General features: G+C 38.7%; 1 protein-coding gene across 1 annotated transcript; it reads left to right on the top strand.

Moving 5' to 3' along the window:
• On the top strand, nucleotides 1-27,326 carry LOC146002007 (dehydrogenase/reductase SDR family member 11-like). The gene is made up of 6 exons (XM_083139711.1): nucleotides 1-141; nucleotides 12,282-12,450; nucleotides 18,084-18,213; nucleotides 19,349-19,478; nucleotides 22,180-22,338; nucleotides 27,210-27,326. The coding sequence occupies exons 1-6, from the start codon at nucleotides 10-12 to the stop codon at nucleotides 27,249-27,251; spliced, it is 762 nt and encodes a 253-aa protein (XP_082995837.1). The 5' UTR covers nucleotides 1-9; the 3' UTR covers nucleotides 27,252-27,326.
• Nucleotides 27,327-27,888: the final 562 nt, after the last annotated feature.

Raw genomic sequence — 27,888 nt, 5'->3', positions numbered from 1 at the left:
AGAGTCAAGATGGAGCGGTGGCAAGGTCGTGTGGCTCTCGTGACCGGAGCTAGCGTTGGCATTGGCGCTGCGGTGTCAAGGTCTCTCGTCAAGCATGGACTGAAAGTTGTGGGCTGCGCCAGAAATGTGGACAAAATCAAGGTATGTTGTGTTGTTCAGGCATTACTTAGCGTACTGCATGTTCATGATTTATTTATATATATCTGCTTTGTGTAGGTGTAATTCACCTTGGTCACAAACTGTTGCTTTGTGGCTTCGAGCAGCCATGATTGAGGCCAGTTCTTGTAAGGATACGGAATTCATTCGGGCGGGCGCGGGAGATTCTAACACAGACATTCGTGATTTAAAACAAACGTTCATTAATAAAATTAGCCGCCAACATGGCGGCCGTGCGCATCCTGACGTCACATGAAACCCACCTATACATGGTGAAGTTAAGACTTTAATTAATGCATTTTCTTTCACTTAACCATCTGCTTATATCTGTTTACAAATAAAGTATAAAAGAAAGAAAAAAGAATTAAAAGGGCATAAAACAAAAAATATACCGTTTATAAACGAAAATACAGGCACATGCTCACCCTTTCACATAAGTAAACAAAAGGGCAGTATAGTTTACATTACACACACCAGTGGCGGCGATTGGGTTCCAAAGCCGGGGCTGGTAAAGTGCCAAAACATTAGGGGGGGACATTATATTTCCCTTTGCAGATAAGGATTAACATAGTGCGGAGGCAAAAGTAGCGAAAAGTGGGGGGCAACTGCTCCCCCCCCCCCATTCGCCGCTACTGACACCCACCATTAAACACACACACACACACATTCTCGTTCTTACACATGGCGCATACAAGCAAATACATAACGTTACGCTTAAGATTACTCCAAAACAGTCTAAAATCATAATTCACCTGAAATATTACACATAATCTTTTTTTCTGTGCCTTACTTTCTTATGTCCTCCTCTGCACCTGCCACTTAGTTTTGGACGTCAATGAAAAACTAAATATGCTGACCAAGGCAGTAATTTATTTTATTAAAAACATAAACTAAAACGTAACGTTTCAACCTTCTAGCAAGGTCTTCATCAGACTCTGTATCTGTACTTGATACAGAGTCTGATGAAGACCTTGCTAGAAGGTTGAAACGTTACGTTTTAGTTTATGTTTTTAATAAAATAAATTACTGCATTGGTCAGTATATTTAGTTTTTCATAATCATGGAAACAAGGCTTAATGGTGTTATAATTGGACGTCAAATTTTAAATTTTCATTATTTAATAGATGTAATTTTAACAGTTTTTTGAATGTCACAATTGAGGAAGAGGCATGAATTGGAGAAGAGTTTGTTCTGTTGTATCTAGAGATCTTGCCAGTGTCTTGGCGAGAGAGTGTTTTTGGATGGTAGTTTTAATCAATCCGATTGGCTGACGTGACGTGACGTCATTAATGTGAGGTTAGGTTAGGTTAGGTTAGATTAGATTGAGGAATAAGAAAAAGTGTTGTGGTACTAATTCCAACCTTTATGGATTGGCTTGAAAGATGGACAACGGTTTCAATTACGTTTTCAGACTTATAGAGTGACCACAAGGGAAATAACCTTCAACGAAAAGTCTCCGCGCAGCTTTCACTTCTTCCGTTCAGCTCGAGCCATAAGGAAGCACTGCCCCACCCCTCCTCGCGGGAGTACGGTGCACAGGAGTCGCAAGTCTGCGCAGGTTTTTTTTGCTTGTGGTTCCACTATAGCATGGGCGCGCGCAGGGCGGGGGCCAGGGGAGCTCTTGCCCTCGCTGAGATTTCTGGAAAGAGTTAAAGTAATTGGAAAGTAATGTTTTATAACAAAAAGTATTGTTTTCTGTAACTTAGAGGCCGTAAGTAACAGGAACTATTATTATTATTAGAAATAAGGTTACATTTAAGCTTAGAGTTGTAACGAACCTGAGAGTTTAAGGTTTTATATTTGTAAGACGTTAAGATTTTTAAAAAGTTTGTTATTTCAAATAATGTGCAAGTTGTCACAGATAATTATAGTTAGACTGATACAGTTGTAGTTGCAACTTTTATACATGTTTATAAATACGTCAAAATCTGTTCGTGTTGACGTCACTTTCTAATCTCAGCCGAGGAAGTGAACTAACCTGAATGTTTCTCACCTGACGACAGACTGAGTTTGAAAAACAATTGAAGGTGAAAAATAATAAGAACTTGAAAACTGAGAGAATTGAAGTATAGATTTTGGTTTTTCGAGTTTTCTTCTTGCCGATAAGTTGAAAGTAAACAATTAATTATGTTCTTTGACTTTCGCTTTATGTGAGGGAATATACCAACGTTAGTATGGAATGTTCTAGTGTTGTACTGGTAAGTGATTATGAAATATACGCGTTTATAAAACTGCGTTTTAACTTTGAAAACAGTGTTGTGTTTCTTTTCTACCCAGCAAGCCCTGATGATTTGCAGATTCTCATGTTCCCGACTAAAGGAGTAGCGGACTAACTTTGTGATGACTGGTGTCCAACCGGGGGACGTTGCATAGTTATTTTGGCACACCAACGCGGGGCTCGAGTGCATAGTTATTTTGGTACAATCGTGGGGGCTTGAGTGCAAAGTTATTTTAGCAATTAAAACGTGATACCCGATTTAGTGCATACTGAAAGTGTTCGTCCATAGAATTCACTAAGGTGATATTGAAAGTCCTTGGAATTCACGAAGGTAAAAGTGTGATAGTGAAGTGAAGGTATTAACTGGTAAAAGTCATAGACGGTGTAGTAGAATGGAGAAAGACGCGACAGGAATGAATCTGCGAAGCAGAGGAAGAACGACAATGGATGCAGAAACCAAGTTTGGATGCTGTGATAATCTCACCAATGACAGGGAATTCTTCCAGTGTTGCCAATGTTTGCAGAGGTTTCATAGTAGTTGTGATGGGCAGGAAGTAACGTTGGCATCAAATAAAGAGATGCGATGCAAATCATGCTTGTCATCACCAGAAACAGAACCTGAACCGAACGTTCCTACCAAACCCTCATCAGATCACTGGCTATTTGATTGGTTGATGAAAGATAAAGCAGAGCGAAACCAGAAAGAAAAGGAGGATGAAGACCGTAGACAGAAGGAAAGGATAGAGGAGGAGAAACAGCGTAAGAAAGAGATGGCTCAGATAGAGAAAGTTCGAAAGAAGGAGATGATGGAGTTTAAGCTCATAGTTGAGTCTATAGAAGAAAAGAGAAGGAAAGAGAAAGAGGAGGAACAAGAAAAGAGAAGGAAAGAGAAAGAGGAGGAAGAAGAAAAGAGAAGGAAAGAGAAAGAGGAGGAAGAAGAAAAGAGAAGGAAAGAGAAAGAGGAGGAAGAGGAAAGGAGAAAGAAGGAAAAAGAAGAGGAAGAAGGAAAGAGAAAGAGGAGGCAGAAGAAAAGAGAAGGAAAGAGGAAGAGGAAAGGAGAAAGAAGGAAAAAGAAGAGGAAGAAGAAAAGAGAAGGAAAGAGAAAGAGGAAGAAGAGGAAAGGAGAAAGAAGGAAAAAGAAGAGGAAGAAGAAAAGAGAAGGAAAGAGAAAGAGGAGGAAGAGGAAAGGAGAAAGAAGGAAAAAGAAGAGGAAGATGTTAAGAGAAGGAAAGAGAAAGAGGAGGAAGAGAGAAAGAGAAAAGAAGACTTAGATATTTTCCGTGCATTGATTGAAAACCAGGAAGAAAGGAGGATACAGGAAGATATAAAACTAAGGTCAGAGTTACAGGCTCTATTCTCTCAACATAAACTTGAACAGGTAGAGAGCGTCAGAGGAGAGATAGAAAAGCTTAGTATTAAAGTCACTGAAAAGGTGGACGAAAGGGTAAAGGAAATTGTGGAAGAGCAGCTAGAGTTCTTAACAGTTCGGCAAGGACGGATAGAGAAGGAACAGGAGCAATTGAAGAAGAATATGAAAACCTGCCTTGAAATTGTCCAGTCAGGAAGAGAATCTGAATGTGACCCTCCACAGGGAGTTCAAGAATTAAAGAGTTCTGTAGAGTCTATTAATGTAGCACTACAAACCTTTGGTGAACGAACAGAACTCAGAAAATATAGTGCAAGGACAGAAAGTTGAAATAAAGGAAGCTGGAGAAAAGGTTAATTTTCTCCATGAGAAGGCTAAAAAGATGGAAGTATCTCTTCGCCAAGAAATTCAGGAACAGACAGTTACAATTATAAGTAGGGTCAGTGAACTGCAGGAAAAGATCCATAATTTACAGATTCGACCAGAAACCTCTTCCGATATAGTGCCTGATCCAATCCGAGGACTGAACCCAGAAGCTACTGCCTATGAACCTCCTGTTGTACTTCCAAACCCATTCTTCCCCGGTAATACCACAACTTCTGATAGATGCAAGAGGCCTAGAGAAAAGGATAGTAATGACAGTTTTTCTCCTCGACGCAGAACAGAGTTTAAGATGCCCAGAATGGCTGATATCGCGAACATTCCGAAGTTTAAAGGCGATATCGAAGCTCAATCTGCCGAAAGATATCTGCGTGAATTAAATGTCAGTTTCGACTTAATGCAAGTGCCTGAGCACTATAGACTGGAATTATTACCTCGGGTTTTCACCGGCAAGGCTGAGCATTGGTTAGCTGGTAATATGGACAACTTTGTGAATTATGCTGATTTCTGCGCACGCTTTAAGGATGAATTTGCATCAGAAAAGGCAAAACAAAGACAACTAGCGGCTGTGAGGAACCGAAGGTATTCTCGCCTGGTCCACAACAACTTAGAAAGTTTTGCCTGGAGTGTCTACGCAGCGTACAGAAACCTAGCTGACAATTTTAATGAGAGCGAAGTTCTTAATTTGATCATTGGACAGTTGCCGTATCGCATTCGGAATCTTTGTCTGGCGCACGCTCCTCGAAGTGTGGATGAATTGACACACTTCTTAAAGGACTTCGATATTTATGATGACCCTGATGCCTGGAAGAATAAAGAAGACCCTAAGAATAAAGATGCTTCAGGAAATAAAAGTTTTAAGATCCGGAATATCCAGACGGATTCAGAGAGTCGAGGAGGAAATTTCTCACGACCTCGAAGATTCAACAGAGGATTAGGCAGGAGAGGTTTCAACCAAGATCAAAACCAAAGACAGAGCAATTTCTACAGGCCTCGTCCAGAACAAGAGCAGAATTCTCCAGACAGATGGCGTTACGAAGAACGACGTAGCCGTAGTCCGCTCAGACGATTCTCTCCACCACGTAGAGGTGACAATTGTGGTTCCTTTTCACCAAGACATGACGTTGCCTCAGAGCGGGAAGAAGCAGTAAAGACTACCAGAGAGTTTCTGCACAACCAGCGATCCCAATCATGTCAAACAAACGTCGACCTTTTCTAAGTGCCTCCTCTTCGTTTAGGCAAGTGAACTCGACGGGACGTAAAATGCAAGGATAATACGTAAATTCTTTTTGCTGACCGAAAATGTATCTTCAGGCAGTCAAGTGCAAACAAATTCCGAATGTGAAACTGGTGTATTTTCCGGAAGACTCAAGAAGAGAGTGTTAGATGGTAGACAAGTAGAACTGGAAATTTTTTTCATTTGTATGTCGTTTGAAAATGGTGGCCATTTTAGTTTCATGACTTGCAACATTCTTGGCCTATGCAGACTGTTGCGATAATTATGATAACTCAGCTAAGAAAAATTATAGAAATCTGGGGTAAGAAACATTGTTTTCAATACATTTCAGGCTACATTTTATGTTCCGTACATTTTTTCACCACATCTAATGCAAATGGCTGAAATTTAGGGTCAAAACTGACTGATATTCAATTTTGAAGGGAAATCAATGTATAGGATATATTTCTTTTACTAGGTAAGCAATGAAATATCGAGCTATAATTTTTTTAGAGAAAACATGTACCAGTCAGTTTTGACCCTAAATTTCAGGAATAAAAAAAAAAATATTTTTTGTAGAGAAAACGCATGTCTTTGCAATGATTTTCAACATCAAAAGTTTTTGGTTCCATCATACCCACATGATGAAAATTCAGATTTTCGTAACCTAGTTTTCCCACCACAAAAATTAGGCTACAAATCCATTATTAGTCTTTTTATAGGCATTTGTAAAAACTTTTGAGTGCTGGTATATTTTTTTCTGAAATCCTCATCATTTCATTGAATTTTGTGTACAATTTCAAATAGATCTGATGATTGGTTAACGAGAAAAGAAATAAAATGTAAGCAAGGGTATCTTGTGTCGAGGGTCTCAAGAGTGACAGACAACACTGATTTGATGACATTTCAAAGTGCTGTAAAATGCAAACCGTTTGAGATAGAGTGAAAAAAAATTAGGGGATATCTTTCAACCATAATGGAAGGGTGTATACCAAATTTCATCGAAATCGGAGTTGGTGGGTGTCATGACCTCGTTGAAATGGCGTGGAATGACCCTATATTCAGTTCATATTCGTCTTTTATCACCACTTAGAAAAAAATGTACGTAATGCATTGTGAAAATAACCTGTTTACCTTGGTACTGTCTTGGCTTGTTTATTTTATTTTATTTTGTGTGTGTTTTTAATCTTAGTCTAATGTTTTACTTTTGTTTCTTTCCGGTTTAAAATGGCTTCTGCTGTACTGGGAAATTTCAATAAATAAATAAATAATAAATAATCTTATCACATTTATTAAACAATATTATGCTCTTTAAAGAAATAAATAATTTCAAGCCGAAGAAAGTTCCAAGCAGATACGGAAGGGGAGAGGGCGTGTTATTTCCTACGACATTAAAATATCCAACTTCGTTGTCTAGCTTTCTTAACACTCCCACACGCTTTGTTCGTTAGTTGTGTTACCTAAATTTGTTTGAAAAATACATTGCCCATACATTGGAAATCAGCAGCGGAGCTTGGGTGTCAAAAGTGGGGAGAAGAGGGTGTAGTTCATTTGAATCTGCTGTATAAAATCATGTTTGTATGTAAATTAGTCTCTGATCCACGGAGAGGAGAAATAAAGAAGGTGGGGTAAAGAACGGTTGTGCTACGGAAGTTTAAATTCTTGTAATACAGTGATTTTCGGCTGGTCCGGATTCACACTATATATGCCTCTGTTTCGTACACATCAATACAATAAAACAATGAGATGAAATGGATATTTTCTTTCTCCAACTGAACATTCATCAAGGCTTTTGAACCCCCTAACCAGAGGGTCTGTGCACGCCTATGGTGTTTTGTTCAACCGATAGCCCTCATGAGCCTCTGTAGATTCTTTCATGTTGCTGCACTGCCACCATGAAATAGGTAGGCAATATTTGCATTCAAATTGCTTCAACTGTACATCGCTTAAGCCACTCGAAGTCCTTATCACCGTTATCACACCAACGGTTATCATAGTTAACTGTATTTGTTCCAGCTCCTGTCTGTAATTGCTGATAAAATTCAACAGGGCGAATTGTGAGGTGCACTGCCTTCTTGTGTGGTGACGTTATCTGTTGTTTTTTTCGTTTTTTTAAGGAATACGTTAAGTGTTGTAAGATATGTAACAAGTGTCTCTCTCTCTCTCTCTCTTTCTCCGAGGAAGATTCCTGGACGAGGTTATTTGTCATCATTAGTAGTTCGTTCTGTTTCCTCTTATCTGTAATGCGAGATAAGGAGAAGGCTTCCTGTTATGTAATTAAGGTCATGTCATTTAGGACTTCGAACTTACATTTTCTTCCACCGTAAGATATTGAATGCATTTTAGAAGGCACCCAGACCCGAAACTAAAGCGCTGATGCCCGGAGAAGCAGACGAGATGTCTCCCAACGGAATCGACCTGACAAAAACTTCTCCTCCTTTCACGCAGACGTCTTTGGACAGTTCCGGCACAGGTTAAATTTCGGCCTGATCTATCAAAATTATTCTTCGTTCGGCATTTTTGTCCAAATTACGGTTGTCAGTTGGAATGTGTAGATCCTACTAACAATTAGAATTGCAGATAGCCTTCGGGCTGAGTCCTACACCTCTCCTAAAATCCTGATCCTACCTTTCATGTAAGGATAGGAACCAATAGGGTGTGCGAAGTTCCTTCCCCTTCTAACTTGGTGGTTCCTAGCACACTAGAATCTAGATGAAGATCAGCTAATTCAAGACGCAGCCGAGGTTTTTTCCAGCTTGCTGGTTTTGTACTCCGGAGCTTCCCTTCTTTATTCTTGTATTCTCTCCAACTTCTTTCTAATTTCGACCCCTGGTAAAAGTCTTCTTTACCACTGCTGTTTGTGACCATAAGTGACAGGTACATTCTTAGAGCGACCTCGAAATTAGGAAAACAATCCTTGACGTTTTTCTCTAGGAGGAGTTTATACATCCACCTCTCCTGACTAATGACTTCTTCATTTTCTTCATCTTTTTGAAACTCGTGGTATAAAGTTTTGAACTGAATCAGTTCATTTCCCAATTGATCGTCTAAGTCATTGTTATATGTTTCTACTAAGTTTTGAGCTGCTGCAATTATCTCTCAATTAGTAAATGTATCCAACTTGTTGAGAAACCCAAAACGGGTATCAACTAGTTTGTATGCCTCAAGCCTCTGCCGCAATGAAGATTCAAATTGATCTATGACAGGAGGGAAACTCTGGGCTCGAAATTTTTCTGATGGGGGTCATCTCAACTTCTGGTGCTTGGACACAGTCAAGAGGTGCTAAACGCACGTTTATTTCGCGTTTACTCTATGTTTCACTTTCACTCTCATATTCAGTGCAATCAGCTAACTCAGCAGCTTTTCACCTCATATTCTTCAAAGCTATGAAGCTTGTTAGCGATGTCAGTGCTGAGGTGGCTGTGTTCACGTCCAATCTAGGGCTCTGCAGAGTTTCACTAGTTTTGTTTACTTGTCCCAAGATATCATCCCAAAATGCTGTGTAGAGCCCTGTTTCCATCTTTGACATTTTGTTATACAAACTTAGAGCAGTAACACGTGATTGCCCTGAATCTTCTTTGTGCTCTGAAATTTCAAAAAGTGCAATTTTTTTATTTCTTTATAGCCTCACAAGAGGGCCTGCTCGGCATGGCCAACGTGTTGTTGTTGTCCTTTTTGGCACGACAATGGTCAGTTTTTGCTTTTTTCAAGCAATCTGTTAGTTGAAGCTGTAAAATATACATAAAGTACTTTCAAAAAATCAAAAAATCTTGCTGCACTCAGCAGCAGCCTGCACTGCAAGATTGAGTGAATGCCCAGCGCAAGGTACCCATACTGCTAAATTCCCTCGCCAGGCCAAGCGATCAAGAATCCTGAATGTTGACTCAACTCATATCAGCTGTCCAGTGAAGAGTTCAGCCGAATTAGCCCACACAACACACAAAATAACTGCGTCGACGTATTAAAAGAAATACATTTTTTTTTATTTTAGTCTATTCATAATTACAATTTTTAAAGTTTGTTTTTTTCTGGTGCGGGCAAATAGGCTGCAGCCTAGATAGCCTGTGCGGCCTACATGTTATCAATTCCATTTTCTTTGAAGGGGATATAAACATCCCAGGCGCGGATAACAATAATTTTCTTTTGCCGGGGATAAATGTGTTGTGGGGGAGGGGGGAATTCTCGGCATCCTCCCGTTAGTGCGCACACTGAGTAAAATAATGATATTACTGTATTCAGCAACTTAGCCATAACCCTAGCCTTGATCCAGTTTTCCTTAGAGTAGAACATCGAATGGAAGAAAAAATAAAATATTGGGACTTGGCATACCCACCACCCACCCTTACAAAATTAGCCTGCGAAGTGTAATATTAATCCAACAATAATTATAATTTTCTGAAAAGAAAAGTAATTTTGTACCTTGTTCGTATATGCGATACCATGGGAGATAAGCCAAAATGTTTACTCGTTGCCTATATAAATGTATTGCGGCCTCATTGAAGGTACGCCAAATCTCTTTACATTTATTTCGGAGAATACCTCTATATATTACACCTGTATTACACAATAGAATGATGCGAATGCTCCTACCGATCCGAAACTTCATGGTAGCGTCGTCGCCTTGTAATCAAGGTGTCCCGGGTTCGATACCCGGTGGAGGCACATAGTGGTTCGGATCCCACTTTAAATTGTAGGTCCAGTCCCGATTAGCCTTACTGTGTATAAAGTGGACTTATACACCAAATCCAATGAATCAATCAATCCGGAATTTCAGCCAAAAGGCGGCACCGCTACAGTCTCGTGAGGCATCCATCACCAGCATCGCTGCAGTTAATTCGGGTCCGGATTGACTCGATTTTGTTTAAAAATACATGGTTTCCTTTCTCTGGTTATTCTTTACCTAGTCCTCAGAAAGATATGTGTAATAACAGGTGCGGCAGTGAAACGGGCGATTTGGCAACCCTGTAAATAGCAAGTTACGTTAGGAATCAGAAAACGGGATTGGTGCCATCTGGACAACAAACCTTTGCCAGTGACACTGATATCGGTGTACAGTCGAAATGGCTTCGTGGACCCGTGAACAACGCGGTTTTGCCGTAAAGGCGTTTTACAAAAACGCTGCGCGGCGACGTAGCTATCGTTGTTTTTGTAAAACGCCTTTACGGCAAAACCGCGTTGTGCACTGGTCCACGACGCCATTTCGACTGTGCACCGATATCAGTGTTAATGGCAAAGGTTTGTTGTCCAGATGGCACCACTCCCGTTTTCTGATTCCTAACGTAACTTGCTATTTACAGGGTTGCCAAATCGCCCGTTTCACTGCCGCACCTGTTATAATGTGTACATATAGACGTATTCTCTGAAATCTCATCTTTACATTTATGTACGATACACATTACAATTTTGTTTCTTGACTGCTGTCACCATTTTAAAAGTTGCCCGTTGCGATGGATTTTTTAATGCATCGCAGTGGGAGACACTACTTGACGAGTTTGTTTTGACTCTTGATCAGTTGTCTGCTGGTGACGTCACCACTAATATAATCCATGAAGTGTTCAAATTCCCCTCATAAAGGGAATGGATAACAAAGCACGTGCTATCTTCTGAGCTCCTGTCAATAGATGGAAGCGCTCAAATGGTCGCTGGCAAGGTTTTCAACCACGCGACAGAACACCAAGTGGCAGGAACTGTACCAGGATTAACCTTCTTACCTATGATCCATTCCATGTGAAAGGGGACAAACAAGGTTAATATATTTTTATTGAATGGAAAACTATGCAGAATTTGGAATTGTTACAAACTTAGTTTCATGGCTTTTAAATAACCCTATTACCTTTTAGAGTAAAAGTGGGATTTTATGTGTGGTGTCTCCACTTAATTTAGTTTCAATACCATCAGATAGCTAAATTAATTATAATTTCGTTCTAATTGTTTCATTTATTGTCTCTATTTCTTAAGCTCTGAAGTATCCTACTTCAATTCTGAAACAAATCTTAGTTTGAAGCATCTGTTTATGATAGTTTTCATAGCTTTGCATTGCTCCACAATCGTACAAAGTAAATAATGTGCATGGTGTCACACTCGTCACAAAATTTGTCACAGGCAAAAAAATGTTTATAAAAAAAGTATGTAGTCATCAGGAGCGTATATTCTAGGTTAGCTAGACTACCTGCAAAGCCTGAAGTCTAGAGAATAAAATACAGGAGAAAAATCGATCAGAAATTGTAAATAAAATTATTCAATATCAGTAAAATGAATATGGTGATTCTGGATTTGGCAACCTGATTTCTTGTGAGTTGGTAACCTGATTTCTTGTGAGTTGGTAACCTGATTTCCTATGAGTTGGCAACCTGATATCCTACGAGTTGGCAACCTGATTTCCTATGCGTTGGCAACCTGATTTCCTATACGTTGGCAACCTGATTTCCTATGAGTTAGTAACCTGATTCCATTTGAGTTGGCAACCTGATTTCTTATGATTTGGTAAACTTATTTCATAGCCTAGGACCACGTGATATAGTGAGATAGCCCAGACCTTGGAGTCAGTGTACGCCACTTGTAGTCATATTTTTAGAAACTAAAAGCATTTAAATGTCGAGTAAAGCTTGCTCTGTGAAAATAAAGTGACATTGTTTCAGTGAACCCATATATTTCACAGAGTTCTCTGAAGGACTGAGAAAGGTCCTAAAATAAAATATCAGAAGTGTCACGCACACCCGTCACAATTACAAAAAATGCAACTGAAAATTGAGGAATATTCCTTGCCCCCGCCCCAGTTTTGGAACCCAATCGCCGCCACTGGAGTTGCATATTTGAAGGTGCTAAGAAAAAAAATTAAGAATGGATGTAAATTTGTGTGAATGTCACCCCCTTCAGAATGGAATTGCCCATATACAGATTGGATTATGAAATTAGCCATTATCTTTTTTTGTTTCTCTCTGCAGGCCCTCGCGGCTGAGTTGAAAGGACAGCCAGGAGTCCTCTATCCTTATCAATGTGACGTCAGCAAGGATGAGCAAGTGCTGGGGATGTTCCAGTGGATCAAGAAGGAGCTCGGAGGGGTGGACGTCTGCATCAATAATGCGGGGTTGGCGAAGAACGAATCGCTCCTAGGTATTATACCATCTCTATCCATCTCTCTCAACAGCAATGTGTGTATTTCTGATCAGGGTGGGCATGTTATAAACAAAAGTGTTTAAAACAACTTGATTTGAACGTTTAAAACACACGACTTTGTTTTTTACAAATGTTTTAAGCATGTTTTTTTACTTGTTTGAAAACATTTTGATACTTGATGTTTTATAGTGTGTGGTTATTTGCGTGTTTTGTAACTTTGTCTTTTCAAACATTCCGTGATATTTTGTTTACTGTGCACAGAACTCTGTTCAGTAGCTGAAAATTTAAGCAATTAATAAATAAACATATAGTGATGCAGAGGCGCCAACTTAAGATACATTTTGGGGGCAAGGTAAATTTGGGGGAGGGGCAAGATCGGCATAAACAATACTTTATGTATGTAAATATGCATAAAATATGTCCTTCTACGTGAATTTTGGGCGAGGCACAAAGTGGTAGAAAGCAGGTAGAAAAACTGTACATAATAACCTTAACTAAAAATCAACAACAAGTCAATAAAAAAAAAACAATTCCCTTCATTTTTGTGTGAAGATATATAGAATTGGTAGCTAAACTATAAAATGTTGTCTCCCCAAAAAATTCCCATGACGCAGGCGCGTCATGAATCCCCCCCCCCCCCCTGTGGGCACCCCTGTGATCAGGTGTTCCTTCAGTTGAACCACACTGACAGATTAGGGTATTGCACAATCTTCCTACTTTGGGGGCAAGGGTGTAATTTAACCGACATCTAATAAGGGTTGTTAAAGCATTTCTTGAAAGATTAATATCTCGATACCAACTTTGGGTATATGTGGTTGAATTGAATAGTACTGTTTCACATAAGTCTTCCCTGTAAATGTCCATTGTTTCTGTGCATGGGGCTCTAGCACTTTTGCAGAAAATTTAATTCTAAGCGATCGGTGACTTAATTCTTCAGCTGCGTACTTGGCTGATGCTATGTGTTTCCTTCTATGGATGTAGGCCTATGTCCAAGAGTCCAAACAAAAGAAGTATTGTAACCTGAGTTGGCTAGTTTGTGATACATGTTAACAATGTACCAGTCGATATAGTAATCACCTTTTATCGACCCCAGGGAGTGGAAGACTGACGCTAAGGGTGCGAATTAACGGAGGGAATGCCGGGGATGTCCTCCCCACAAAACATTTCATCCCCGGCAAAATAAAATTATTTGTATCCCTGCCAGGGATGTTTTATCTTCCTCAAAGACAATGGAATTGAAAGCATACAGGATACCATTTCTTAACTGCAACATACACAACTGAGAAATCATTCGTGTCCATTAATTGCCTAGACATCAAAGATTTACATACCGAAAAGTATGCAGCCTTGTGGATTAGAGGAGGACCATTCTTCAACTGACCAACCTCACCGAATATGTATTCAAGTTTTCACAAGAAACTTGCAGGTGGTTAAGTGGACATTAAGTTTGAACCTGGCAATGGAAATTTGGATAAGTTCTTCCGTGTTACTAGTTCGATAGCTGTTTTAGTTGATAAGAGTTTGGGTTTTCTTTGAACGTAATTACCACACTGTTTCTAATTGACGTCATAAATGTACTATATAAGATTTAATGACGTAGGTTAGAACCAGTATTCAAGGTACTTAGAACCGAATGGCAATAATTTAGTTTACTGACTGGTAACATATATATATATATATATATATATATATATATATATATATATATATATATATATATATATATATATATATATACTCAAATTTTCACACCCAAAAAACATATTTCCAAAAATGAAATCACAAATAGGCCACTGAGTGGGCAAACGGCGGCAACAGGGAAGGGGGGGAGAGGAACGGGATTGCGTGGTGGGAGGAAAGCCACAGCAGTTACTAATCTTTCCAGCAACGTGTATGGCCTCGCTCTGTCCACTCGATTCCCCTCTCTCCCCCCTCGCCTTCTCTCCGGCTATGCACGGCTTTGCTCCAGAGAGACTGGATTGATTTCGCAAAAAGTATATGTGTACTACCCATTTAATTCTTACTCACATAAAAAAAATGTTGTCAATTTGCATTCAGGGGGTAGTTTCACAGTTGCAGACTATTTTGGCCTTGATGAGAAATTTAATGTAAATACGTTTTTTATTCATAATTTTGAAATTGAGGTCTAAGGTTGAAATCCTCATATTTAGGGCTTGAACTCGTCACCCAAGAGGTTGAAGACTCTTTCTGTTCTTTGTGCGTTACCTTCTTTAGTTTCTCAATTCATTATTCATCCTCATCCTCGCGATTAGCCAAAAGTAAAATAAGAAAAGTTCTCCTCTGTGACCGTGCGACCTAAGGCGCTGTGCTTTGGACTCCGACTGCGGGACGGCATGGGTTCGAGTTCGCCTGGGTTCAGTCTCTGGGTTCTCGGCCTGTGTATAGCACCGGTAGCAACACACAATCGTGAGGAAATTGGGGAGCTACGAGTGAGTAGCATGACCCGGTATCGGAAATCTCCGATGGAGGATGTTACTGGGTAAGCAAACAATAATCGATCAGACAATTCAATTCGATTATCGAAAGCGAATAAAAGAACTTCCGGTTTGACACCAAGTTTCCAATATAAACAAATGGAATACAGATTGTCTTCGAGCTTGCTTTGTTAAAAAGGAGCGGATACAAAATGGATAACTTGAAATTTTTAAGTGACATAGAGTGATAAAGATACCTCGAAGAAATTGGCCAGTTCCCGGAGCCTTTGGATGAAGATTTATGGAACAATAGTAATCTTTTCAGAGACAATGTTGATCCTCTTCCAACGGTTTCGTTGGTACAGATACATGTATATTAAACAAGAAAGTTCATTCGCTTATAAATTAAAATATTTTTTACAATAAAAAAGAAAATAATAATAAATTCTTAAAGGCGAAAAGAAGATTAAATACACCAACGCAAGAACAAAGATAGTCTACATAATAGTTATAAGGTGCACATTTAATGTCTCATTAGCGAAACCACAGATCAAGTTTTACATAAACGTGTATTTTAAGTTGGTTCTAATTTATGTTTGGTCATTTATCATTCTTTATAATTATAATTCCAATTAATCATTAACATATACATATATGCCAGTTGAAACAAATAAGAAAGAGCGAAACGACTGTTGTTCTACCTTAAAAATGGTTGTTCTTCGAGGAAGAAAAATATGAAGGATTTAGTCCAGCATCTTAACACACTGTTCCACGAGTCTCTCTTGACTAACACTATCAAATGTGATGTGATTTTAATAATACAATTTTCCGCCTGTTTTCGTATAACGTTTCGCACAATTGGTAGTTCTCAAACGTCTTTGCAAACGGTGTAATTATTTCGTGTTACATTACGCAACAGGAAATATATTTCATAAGACTGTTCTGGACACGAGACTTGCGTGAGTAAACAAGCATTTCGTCTGTTGCAGGATGAGAACATCGTCCTGCAATGTTGAAGCCTCTAGATATTTTCCATTAATAATGTCTAATCACAATAATAAAGTGTTCCCCTGTGCATAGCACCACGCCATGAAGGCGTATAGGGGGTGTGGGGGTAACGCCCCACACTTTCTTGATCCGGTCGTGAGTGGGGGTGATGTGATCAGCATCACGAATCACAATAATAAGTTAAATGAAATAACTCATTTTCACATCAACTACCAATATTCTCGTTTTTCTTCATCACTTCGAAAATTATTTCTCGAAGATAGCTGCTATTCTACAAGAAAGCAATTCAAAACTAAAGTAAAAGTTCAACTACTTGTATATGCAACGCCATTTACAATTTTGGATGGACAGAATACTTAAAAATTGTTGTTTCAACGGAAGGTAAAGGCGTGGTGTACTTGTTAGAGTTCTCGATTAGGCTGCTAGCTGTTCCAGGTTCAATCCTCCTTACGAGGTGTTCTCTTTCTTTTAATTCTCCTTTTATTAAACAAGAGCTTGGTGACATTATTTGTAATAGCACAGTAAAGTGGTTACATTGTTCTGCATCTGTAATTTATAAAAAAATAAACAAATAAATGAACTCACACACGTTCAAATGGATATTTTCATGTATAACATCGTGAATTATGATACTCTAACTATAATTGTGTACCGCTTCAAAGACATTGACAAACATTAATGATATAACTATTTATATTTGTGTCAATTCTGGACATACTAAGTTTACCTCTTTTCCCACTCGAGTTCAAAGCAAGGATACCTCAGCAATATCGAATGAAAAGTTTTCGTCATGTGCAATTCTCCATTAAATGTTCTCGCCGATTCGTACTACCTTCGCTTTCTTTGTTCCAAACAAGTATTCTTTGCACATTACATGTAGGAGGAGAGTTGCATCTACATTTCACATTGGTCTCCTGTTTCTACCTGCTTTCAGGAGTGAAATCTTGTAAGGTAGTGGTTACCGTTAAGGATTGCCAACCTTCTAGTCGTAGGTTCAAATCCCCCAGGTGGCAGAAAATTTTCGTAAGATTTAAACATGTCCTATTGTGTTCATTGTCCACGCCGTGTGAAACGGAATTACGATTCTGTTTTAAATTAGCAATGGGGGTAGGGAAAATATTAAATTACAAAATCTCTATTTCAACGAACCGAAAAGTGGAGAAAAAATGGATAATTTTTATGAATATTAAAATTACATTTATATTTTAGGGGTATAATCCCAGGTAAAATCAAAGATCTTATGTGTAATATTTTATCTTACTCTGAACTCAACCAATAGGTATTTCGCACCGATACATTCTCCAATACATTTTAAAATGTTGTTGAATGTTTCATGTCGATAATTTGATCAATGCATCAATTCTTGAAGCCGAGACGATATTTTCTGCAACTACCTCTTCTCTCCTCTTGTCTCCAGTCTCTTTTGTTCTTCTATTCTCCTTCTTCTCTCCTCTCCTTGTCCTCGGCTTTTATCTCATATCGCCTTCCCTCCATTTCTCGCCTCTTGTCTCAATCCCACTCTTCTCACTCCTCTTATATCCTCTCCTGCCTTAGATTTCAGACTCCATTGCACTCTTCTCTTCTTTTCGTTCTTCTCTTTTTCTCTCTTTTACTCTATTCTACACTCCCCCTTCTCCTCTCCAAACTCCTCTTCTCCTCTTCTCTCATCTCGATTTCCTTCCCCTCTTCTCCTCTTTGCTCCATTTTCCTCATCTCTTCTCGCATCTTTTGCCTTTCTCCTCATAACTTCCCCTATCCACTTCTGTCCTCCATCTTCTTCCCTCCTTTGCTTTTCCTCTTCCCCTTTCTCTCTTCTCCTCTCTTTTGTCCCCTTTCGTTTCATCTCTCATATTTTCCTTTGCGTAGACTCATTTGCAATGAAATAGTAGAAAATTAATTTTCTTTCTTTCAGAAAGTATTTCTCATTTGCAACAAATGTAATACTGATATTTTTTTTCTAGTTTTATACAAAAATATTTCGATTTCTTTCTTTCGCGTATTTTATAAATATCTATTGTGCATGGGGCAACCCTGAAATTTAGCCTACCTCTACACGCAACCCACCAACTCCTTGTGTAAGTTTGATTAACTAGTTTAAAATGTTGTCCTAAGACTTTTGAGAGACACTGTACAAGGGGAAAGGACGTGTCAATAGGAAGTTTTTAATGTTTCGTGATCCGTTCCCAGATGGCACTCCAGAAGCGTGGCGCTGTCAGATGGATGTGAACGTGATCGCCCTCTGTCTGTGCACCAGGGAAGCTGTGAAGTCCATGAGGGAGAGGAAAGTTGATGATGGACAAATCGTTCATATCAGCAGGTAAGCTCTTCGCATATTCTTCGTATGGTTATACCGGGTGAGAATAAAGTTCTTCCCTGGTTTCAAACATTTGTTACACAAAAAGTTTTTTTTTTATGTTAGGCAGAGAGATATTGTGTTGACGAAACGTCAATCAAAATCACAATTTTGTCGTTTTATTCAAAGCCTTTAGTATGTACGCCATTTGTTACACAGAGAATGTCTAACAATACACAAAATGTATCTCCATATGTTTGACAACATATTCGCATGAGGCATAGGCGTAGACTCCATGGGGCTTAGGGGGGCTCGAGCCCCCCAATGTTAACGATGTGGGGACAGAGCCTCCCAAATAATTTTGCTTAAGAGGATCTAATGCATTATTTTGCTTCTCTTGTAAAGTTTACTCTGAATTGTGTCACATGAACTTAACTTTAAATACACATTTGAAATGTTCTAGACCATCAACTTTGGGGGGCTGAGATAGCTAAACCATCAACTTTGGGGGGAGAGCTATGACCAGAGACAGCAAAACACATTACTTATTACTATGTAATTATGAGTATTCTTAAAGTATTTATTAAAAAGAGTTTCAAAATACGATCTGCATGAACTAGGGTAGTGGCTACAAATTGCTCTCACATGACATTCAGAACGAGATCATTGATATATTAGGGAGATCTGTTTTGCGCTCCGTGGTAGCAGATATTAAAAGTCGGGAATATTTTGCTCTTATATTTGACGAAACTTGTGACATATCCATCCGTGAACAATTAATATTCTGCTTCGAACTGTGAATAAAAATGTTGATATTTTTGAGGAATTCATGGGCTCTTATGAGATTCCAAACACTGAGGCCAAAACTTAAAAAAGGGAGAAAGTGAGTCATTAATTAACTTATTTCAGTGATCAGAGCCCCCCCCCCCAATAATTTTGACAAGTCGGCGCCACATGAGGCAAGAATGAAGTTCTGGCCAGCCGAACCGCACCATCCCAAACCAACAATTAATATCATTGGACAAGTCAACCCCAGACGTCATGTATACCCGAGGGCGCCGCGTGGCACACTTTGGGAACCACTGGTTTAGAGTAAAAGTTCGGCCGAAAGCGGCCCAAATGTGAACATAACCTAATCGGAAATTTATTTTTCCCGCAGTCTGTCAGCGCATCGAGTGCCGCCAGCCACTGCTACGCACTTCTACGCAGCCACGAAGCACGCAGTGAGAGCCCTCACTGAAGGCTTACGACGAGAGCTGAGGGAAATCAACAGCCACATTAGAGTTGCTGTAAGTATCAGAAGAAAAACAAACCAACAGGTGAAACTAAATGTTAATAGAGCAAGCTATTCGCAGTAACAAAAGACCGGATTTTATCATAAACGGCCAATCTGTTCCCAAACGTTGGGTTTCTGTTTATGAGTAAGCTATTTCGAAGATTGGTCCTTTTTTTTAACTCAATAAATAATAATTTTGGATACGCCATTTTGAATGTCAACATTTTCATTATTGACAGTTTTCTGAGTTGATACTTTATGAGGTGCCTTTTGGTTTAATGTCTATTTATAATTTATTTTCTTTGCATTTGAAGTCCCCTTTTGACTGCCAACGTCTTCAATTCCTAATGAATATAAATTTATTAGTAGTTTTAATCCAGTGGTGTTCTTCTCCGTGCTGTGCATTGGGCTCCGACTGCGGGACGGCATGGGTTCGAGTCCGCCTGGTTTCAGTCTCTGGGTTTTTGGCCTGTGTATAGGACTAATGACAACTCACCATCGTGAGGAAATTGGGGAGCTACGAGTGAGTAGCGTAACCCGGTTTGGGAAATTTCCTATAACGGCTGGGGGATCGTCGTGCCGACCCCACGTCACCCCATTACGGTTGATGATCTCCACACTTCTAGGTAGGATTGTGGGAAGGAGACTGGGAGTCGGGAGACAGTAGAAGGCTCTTCCAGGGCTGTTGAGCCACGGGTTATTAACCAGTGTAGCTTCACATGTGTGGAATATCATGGGTGTCTCCAACAGATCCTAGCCCAACGTTCTGCTCGTGAAATAGTCTACATAAGTTATCCTTAGGATCATGAAAGAATGTGAGTACAAGATCATGGAAAACAAGAATCAAAGATACACACACAGCAATAAAGAGAAGGAGATAAAAAGAATGGAGACAGAATTAAGGGGAAAATTATACAAAGAGACAAACAGATGGCAAAGAACTAGAGAAAGCTATTGTGACAAAGGAAGACAAGGGAGAGAGAGAGATGAATAAAGTAATAAGTAAATGAGGGATGAATAAAAGAGTGTGAAAAAAAGCGTTAAGGAAACACAGGAAAATCTAAGGAGACAGAAAAAACAGGAAGAGGAGGAGAAGGAAGGACGACAGGATGAAAGATAAAAAGAGAGAAAGAGAGATAGAATCTCATCAGCCATGGCCATAGTAGCAGATGTCACAGTGTAAAATACAACAGATTAAGTTCATTTTGAAATTTCCCCCATTGTATAATTGCTCCCTTTCACAGAATCCAAGGGGGACGAAATACAATAAGACTTAATTATGGTATGCTATCCCCCGGACATTCTACAATAGGTCACCTTTAGAATTTCTTGCCCTCTTCAAGTGTATAGAGATCGGTCATGAATCAAATAACAGAAGAAATTCTTACCGGTGAAGCATCCAGGACAGTACAAATGCCGTGGACATCTTACGACTGCTACTGCAGTCATATTCTCTATTTGGAGATTTAGTGCATTTCAATGTTTCGGTAATACATTGCCAATCTTACTGCCTGCTTCTTGGTAGCGTACACTTCGCCGGTAATTGTCTGGTCTATACGTGGTTGCATCCCTAAATATATTGATCAAGTTCAAGTAGTTCCAACCAGTTGCGAAATATCAAGCTGAGCACGTAACTTTGGTCCCATTATTGTCCTATTTTCCATGTTTCGTGGCGATTCTGTTAGGGAGAATTCTTTGTAAAACAAAGAATAATATGAAAAAAAACATCAGCCGACGGTACTGTGGATTATTCTGAAATGTGTCACGATGAAACGTACGAACTAAACTAAAAATCAGTTTGCACGCTGTATTGCTTCATATTGACCTCCTTGAGTGCACAGTAAACGTAAGGCCAACCTCAAATTTAATTAGAAATTCGTGCGTGTGAGACATCTTGTTTACATGATAACACTGGTCGACATGTTGAGAAAAAAATTCGAATGATTTCAAATCATTAGGTGTTTCTGGAAGAATTTTAAATGCTGATTAAGGAAGTGACGTCCATTTTTTCCTATCATATCAGGATATTGCACAATTTCACAATAAAAATTCTCATATTCGCCATTCCATTACACCTATTACAGAACGCAACAAAATAAATTTGTACAAGGGAAATGTCGGTTGTTTACAAAACAATACGCGATTCTGGAAGTATTTTGAATGATGCTCACGGAAATGACTGAATTTCTTCCCATCACGTCAGGATTTTTTTCTAGGTGATGAGGTTTTTTCTGCACGTCACTAACTTCAATCAAGCCATTGAGTTTTGAACATTTTTATAACATTGAGTATTGGACATTTTGTGAAGGAAATTTTCATGGGGGAATTTCGAAATTACAACTACGTGATCAAAGTTCATGCAATTTGAGGCTCCCACAAACTTTCAAATTTCACTCCAGTGTTTTTCATTATTATTATTATTTAATCTTTCTAATGTTATTTTAAGACAGAGTGAAGCATTTGTGGTAAATAAATTTCATAACGCTATTGAAATTATAATGTGTGTAATTTGAAACCTCTTCTTTGAAAGGGTTTGGGTAATGTGTGGGGTAGGTCCTGCTAAATCTGATCCCACATTTATGCTGTAGAAAGTCAAAGAACTCTTCACGACGTCAACGAAACGAGTGGAGTTCGCTGAACATTCCTGATTGTCATGAACATTTAAGAATCCATATATAACCACTCTCAATGATACTTTTCTTGTTTCTCTGCAGAGTTTAAGTCCAGGATTTGTCGAAACAGAATTCAACAAGCGTTTGTTTGAAGGCGATCCAGAAAGAGCCGCCCAACCTTTTAAGACAATGAAAGCCATCCAAGCAGACGAGATAGCCGTCATGGTTGACCAGATATTGGCAGCACCACCTCACGTCCAGGTACAGTCAGATTCTCATATACAGAGTGTCCCACAAAAGGGTTTACACTATTTGAATGTTAATAACATAGAAAGTATTACAGATAACCTGATCGAACTTTTTGTATCTGGGTCTGTCATGATTAGTGCTTGTTGTCATTCATTTGTTTTTCTTTAATTTCAGTTCAGTTGCCAGTAGTGAAAAGTAATTGACAAGATGGCTGGGAACCTTTCCGTTGAGCAACGGAAGTGGATTTTAAAGTGTTTTTGGAAATGTGAGAACATGAAAGAAGTGCAGGGACGATGGCGGGCAGAATTTGATACTGCGCCACCGTTACGTGTAACAATTACGAAATTACGCGACAAGTTTGAGAGGGAAGGAACTGTGTGTGATCTGGGACGGTGTGGCAGGAAGAAATCAGTATCGGACGAAAGAGGGATGGAAGCAGTGGTACAAACTTTCACAAGATTCCCCCAGAAGTCCACACATCAAATTCTGCCCGCCATCGTCTCTGCACTTCTTTCATGTTCTCACATTTCCAAAAACACTTTAAAATCCACTTCCGTTGCTCAACGGAAAGGTTCCCAGCCATCTTGTCAATTACTTGTGACTACTGGCAACTGAACTGAAATTGAAGAAAAACAAATGAATGGCAACAAGCACTAATGATGACAGATCCAGATACAAAAAGTTCCATCAGGTTATCTGTAATACTTTCTCTGTTATTAACATTCAAATAGTGTAAACCCCTTTGTGGGACACTCTGTATACCTTGATTTTGTAGAAGGGACAAGTCAAGTGGAAATTCCGCATAGAACTGTGGAGCCTAAGGGCACGAGAGTATGTTAGTCGTAGGTTTACTGTAATCTCACATATGTTTGCCAACGGCTTCCCAGGATTCCACTTACTTAAACCTCGCATGCAGTATCTTATTTACATACATATCATGTATGCTAATTATTGAATGTTAATTACTTAAAATCTAATTTTGATATCAAATGGAACACAAGTTAAATTCTGAAATTAAACTACAAGAAAATATGTTTCAACATAAATCAGTTGAACATTTACTGAATTTTGTTTTCCGTTTCGAAACAATGCACTGGAGTCCATTAAGGAGCAACTTTAAAACAAAATTTTAAAAAACTAATCAGAGTTGTCAATTTTTCATGAGCAGCATTCTATCTTTTAAGAAAAATCTTAATAATATAACGTGTATTTCTACGTGGGGCTTAAAAATTAGCTATAGTGGAACTCTATAAATCTAATATATAAAAATGGACGTATGTGTGTGTGTGTATGTTTGTTCCAGCATAACTCTCGAATGCCTGGAGCGATTTCAACCAAACTTGGTACACGTATCACTTGCAACCTCGAAAGAAATACTGTGGTGGTAAGACACCCCTTGCACAGCTTGGGGTGGGGGTGGAAGGGGTGACATGTAAAAATAATCGAAAACGACCGATATGAGTGTGGAATCCATAGTTTTCGGGGTCGCTAAGACGAATAGGGACACTCCCAATGCCGTTCAATTTATTTATTCTTGCTCCTGGAGGTGGAACTAAAAATGTTGTTCATAAATTCTTGTTAAATTTATATTATAGTGAATTTGTAAAATATATTACTTCATAATTTGTATACTGTACTTATACTTTTAAATACGTGTAAAAAAATTAGTTACATTTTACGCTATAGTTAGAATTCATTAAACAGCCGGGCAACGCCGGGTAATCAGCTAGCATGATATATTAATAGATTAAATATATATGTAGCTTTCATAACCAGCGGGTGGGGAATAATTATCCCTGGTTGGGATGTGTCATTCGTAACAAAGGGAGGGGTTCACCAACATTCTCGTGTAGAATCAGCCTATCATTAAGCAGTTACGTCATGTGACGTCAGAATGCTCATAGCCGCCATGTATGCGGTCAATTTTACTTGTCTTTGGAAGGAAATATCCACGACGTGGGTCATTCCATGAGAAATCAACAATTGAAGAAGCACTCGCATATTTTGATTCATTTAAAATTTGGCATACTCTAAGGGCCACCTGAGATAGCAAAATATGCAACTTTGCAGTTCCATATCTCTTTGTATTTCCAAAATTACAGTGTTGCAAACTGTGCTATTTTGACAATTGTTCCAAACATCTTGTTAACTTTAAATTGCAATACTTCGGCAACCAGTGAAGAATTCATATTAAAATCTGTCAGTGTCGATGAAGTTTTGGCAATTCTTAATAAGTTAAACATAAAAAAGGCGGAAGGTTCGAATGGCATTCCCAACAGCGTTCTGGTGGTGTTGGCCCCACTTATAGCGGAACCCCTTGCCACGTCCTTTAAACGTGGCCAGTTTCCAACAAGCTGGAAGCACTCCATAATAACACCAATCCACAAATATGGATCTCCTACCTTAGGGTCTAACTATAGAGCTATTTCTCTAACCCCTATCTTGAGCAGAGTTTTAGAGCCTGTAATAGACAGGCAATTGACTACCTTCCTGGAAACAAATAATTTTATGTCTGATCGACAATTTGGATTCAGAAAGGATGTGTCCTCGGAATTATTGTTACTTAGTTTAGTTAATGAATGGCGCGAGACACTGGACCGAAAAAACAGTCTCCTGGTTCGGTTAATTTCCCTGGACGTATGCAAAGCATTTGATACTGTTGACTAAAAGTTGCTAATATAAAAATTAAAGGATAGATTTGGGTTCCATAGCAAAACAATTCTCTGGATGGAAAGTTTTCTCGCGAATAGAAAAATCTCAACGAAAGTAGGATGTTCGCTTTCCATTGAGCAGTCAGTGTCTGCAGGCATTCCACAAAATTATTCAACCTATTTATTGACGATATCACACTATTAAATTCAGATTTATCGATTACTCTGTACGCAGATGACTGCCTTCTTTTCCATGTTGGAGAAACGTACCAGGATGTAAAGGAGAAAATGGAAAATTCAATCCCCAAAGTATTAACTTCGTATAACATCAACAATCTGAAGCTTAATGTTGCAAAGACGAAGGCCATGGTGCTTCACACCGGTAAGGGAATCCCGGCTAACACGATAGATATTACCCTTAATGACGCCAGAGTACCTTTGAACAATCATTTAAAGTATCTCGGAATCATTATCGAACCCCAGCTAAATTTTAACCTCCAAATAAATAACTATATCCGTAAAATTTGTCACCATGTTTACATATTTCGAAAAATTCGTAAATATCTCAATAGGAATCTTAGTAGACATTTCTACCTCTCCTTTATTCGTCCCGTATTCGAGTATGGTCCTAGTCTTATTTTTGGCGGTAACTTAACTCATCTGAAGAAACTTGAAATTATCCAAAACAATTGCTTAAGAACCATTCACATGCACCTCCAACAAAATAATTCCCAACAATTGCGCAAGTTTTACAACATACCCACAGTCACTTCGAGAATACATTACATCTACCTGAATAAGATATTCCATAGTATACATAACAAACAAATCATCTCCATTTCACCATAGGATTAAGCTCCGCTCTGAGTTCAGTACCCGAAACACCAGATCGTCCTTACATAGAGACCTAGTAATCCCCAAACCTAACAAAAGCAGATTTGGCCAGAAGTCCTTCTCGTACCTAGCAGCGGTAACCTGGAATTCCCTCACGACGAAGGTCAAACTCAGTACCAGCAAAGCGCTGTCGTCTTCTACGTTCACATGCCTATAAATTCTAACTCACAGTAATATTATTTTCAGTGCTTACCCCCCCCCCCCCACACACACACACGCATATATGATTTAAATTTTCATCCCTATCCTTTTCAAACAGTAATCCCATACACACACACACTCATATCCAAACCCACACACCAATACACCTTCTTTTCTTTTTCTTTTCTTTTAAATAACACTCAAACTTTTTTTTATTTCAATGCTACTATGTAACACTCTACATGCTCATGTAAATTCATCTCATTTTCCTTAGGTGTAGCATTTATATATATATATATATATATATATATATATATATATATATTTCTTTTTACAACATAGGAAATCAAGTCATTATTTGTATTAATATTGTTATAAATGAAATGTTGTATGGCTTAATTGTAACCCTATTGAGATAATAAATAATAATAATAATAGAATTGATTCGGACGGCGTTGGAAAGGTATCGAAGGCTCTTTCACACGAGGTATAGTATGCCTATGCCAGGGTAAAAAAACAATTGAAGGAGGTGTAAAGATAACTTTGGTAGCCATTTTCTCAAAAACGGGTCTTTTAATGTTTTCCAAAAATTTACATGTCATACATACACTATTACTCAATAAGTGTACAAGATTTTAAAATAGGACGCCAATGGTATTCGGAGTTATGTTAGATTTAGATTAAGTTAGGGTAGGGTATGGTGGAAGTATGTGAGTTTCAATCTAAAGTGCTTGAATTTTCAACGTAGCATGAACCATTCAGGCTGTACACTGGTGCGACCCTAATTGGTACCACATGCTTGGACTGGAATACTGTATATACCATCGCAAAGCTATACAATTCTGGGTAAATTAAGAATTGATGATCATTATTGCCTCCTTGGGTGAGTTCCATACTATGATTATTTCAATTTATTTTAATATATTTGTTTGTTCTCATGGATATTCTTCACACTTAAAATGTCTCAGCTATCATATATAAATTATATAAGTAACCATCGACAGTCCCGTAGCCAGAATTTTATTTCGGGCGAACTCATCCCTTATCAGCACGGGCGAGGCAAGAACTATTTGTAAAGGGGGTCAGGGCATAGACAAACTTGATCAGTACATTAGAACCTGAATTGGAATTTGAATACAGCACACTTTTCTGCATTCATAATAACATTATAACATTCCTTTTTGTTCTTTTTTTCAGATTCATGATATCATTGTGAGACCGGTAGAGCAACCAGCATGAATGCAACTCAAGAAGACTTATGTTATTGATATTTTGTGGCTGGAATTATTATGCAATTAAAGTATGTTGCAATTAGTCATATTTTTACTAATTATTTTCTGTGTGTGCCACTCACCCAGGATTCTTTCTCTCTTGGATCTTGGGAGGCTTCCAGACCACTATAAGCGAAAAGTAGGATACACGGTCGCAAAATGTAGCAAGAGTTCAATATGTAGATTTTTATGTGGTTTTGTTATTCATTCAATGCCCATAAAGTCTGACGTAAAAAGTACTGTTAAAAGGCAAGAGCCTTTGGTTGCGACTATTGTAACGTGTAGCAGTGTTCACGTTACAAGGATGTATATAAACTTAATATTTTCCTTTGTTTGGTATTTATAATTTTTGGGTGTTAATGGTTAATTACCAAGAAAAGTGGAACCCACCTCGTATATAGAGTATACATCCAGATGTTAAATATAAGTTCAAAGAGTTTGTTTCTTTCTGCCAGCAAGCTGAGCTGGAATTTCTTTATCGGTGACAACAATGCGAGAAAACAATCGCTATTGTGTAGAAGCCAGGCAGACTCAACTTTATGTAACCGTTGAAACCGGGAAAAAGACGAAAGATTAGGCTGTCTTTCCCACGCTATATCTGTCGT

This window comes from Lepisma saccharinum, chromosome 18 (genome assembly GCF_977018435.1).
Source record: "Lepisma saccharinum chromosome 18, izLepSacc3.1, whole genome shotgun sequence".
Classification (NCBI taxonomy): Eukaryota; Metazoa; Arthropoda; class Insecta; order Zygentoma; family Lepismatidae; genus Lepisma; species Lepisma saccharinum.
The sequence above is the reverse complement of the archived record's forward strand: the minus strand, read 5'-3'. Positions and strand labels throughout refer to the sequence as shown.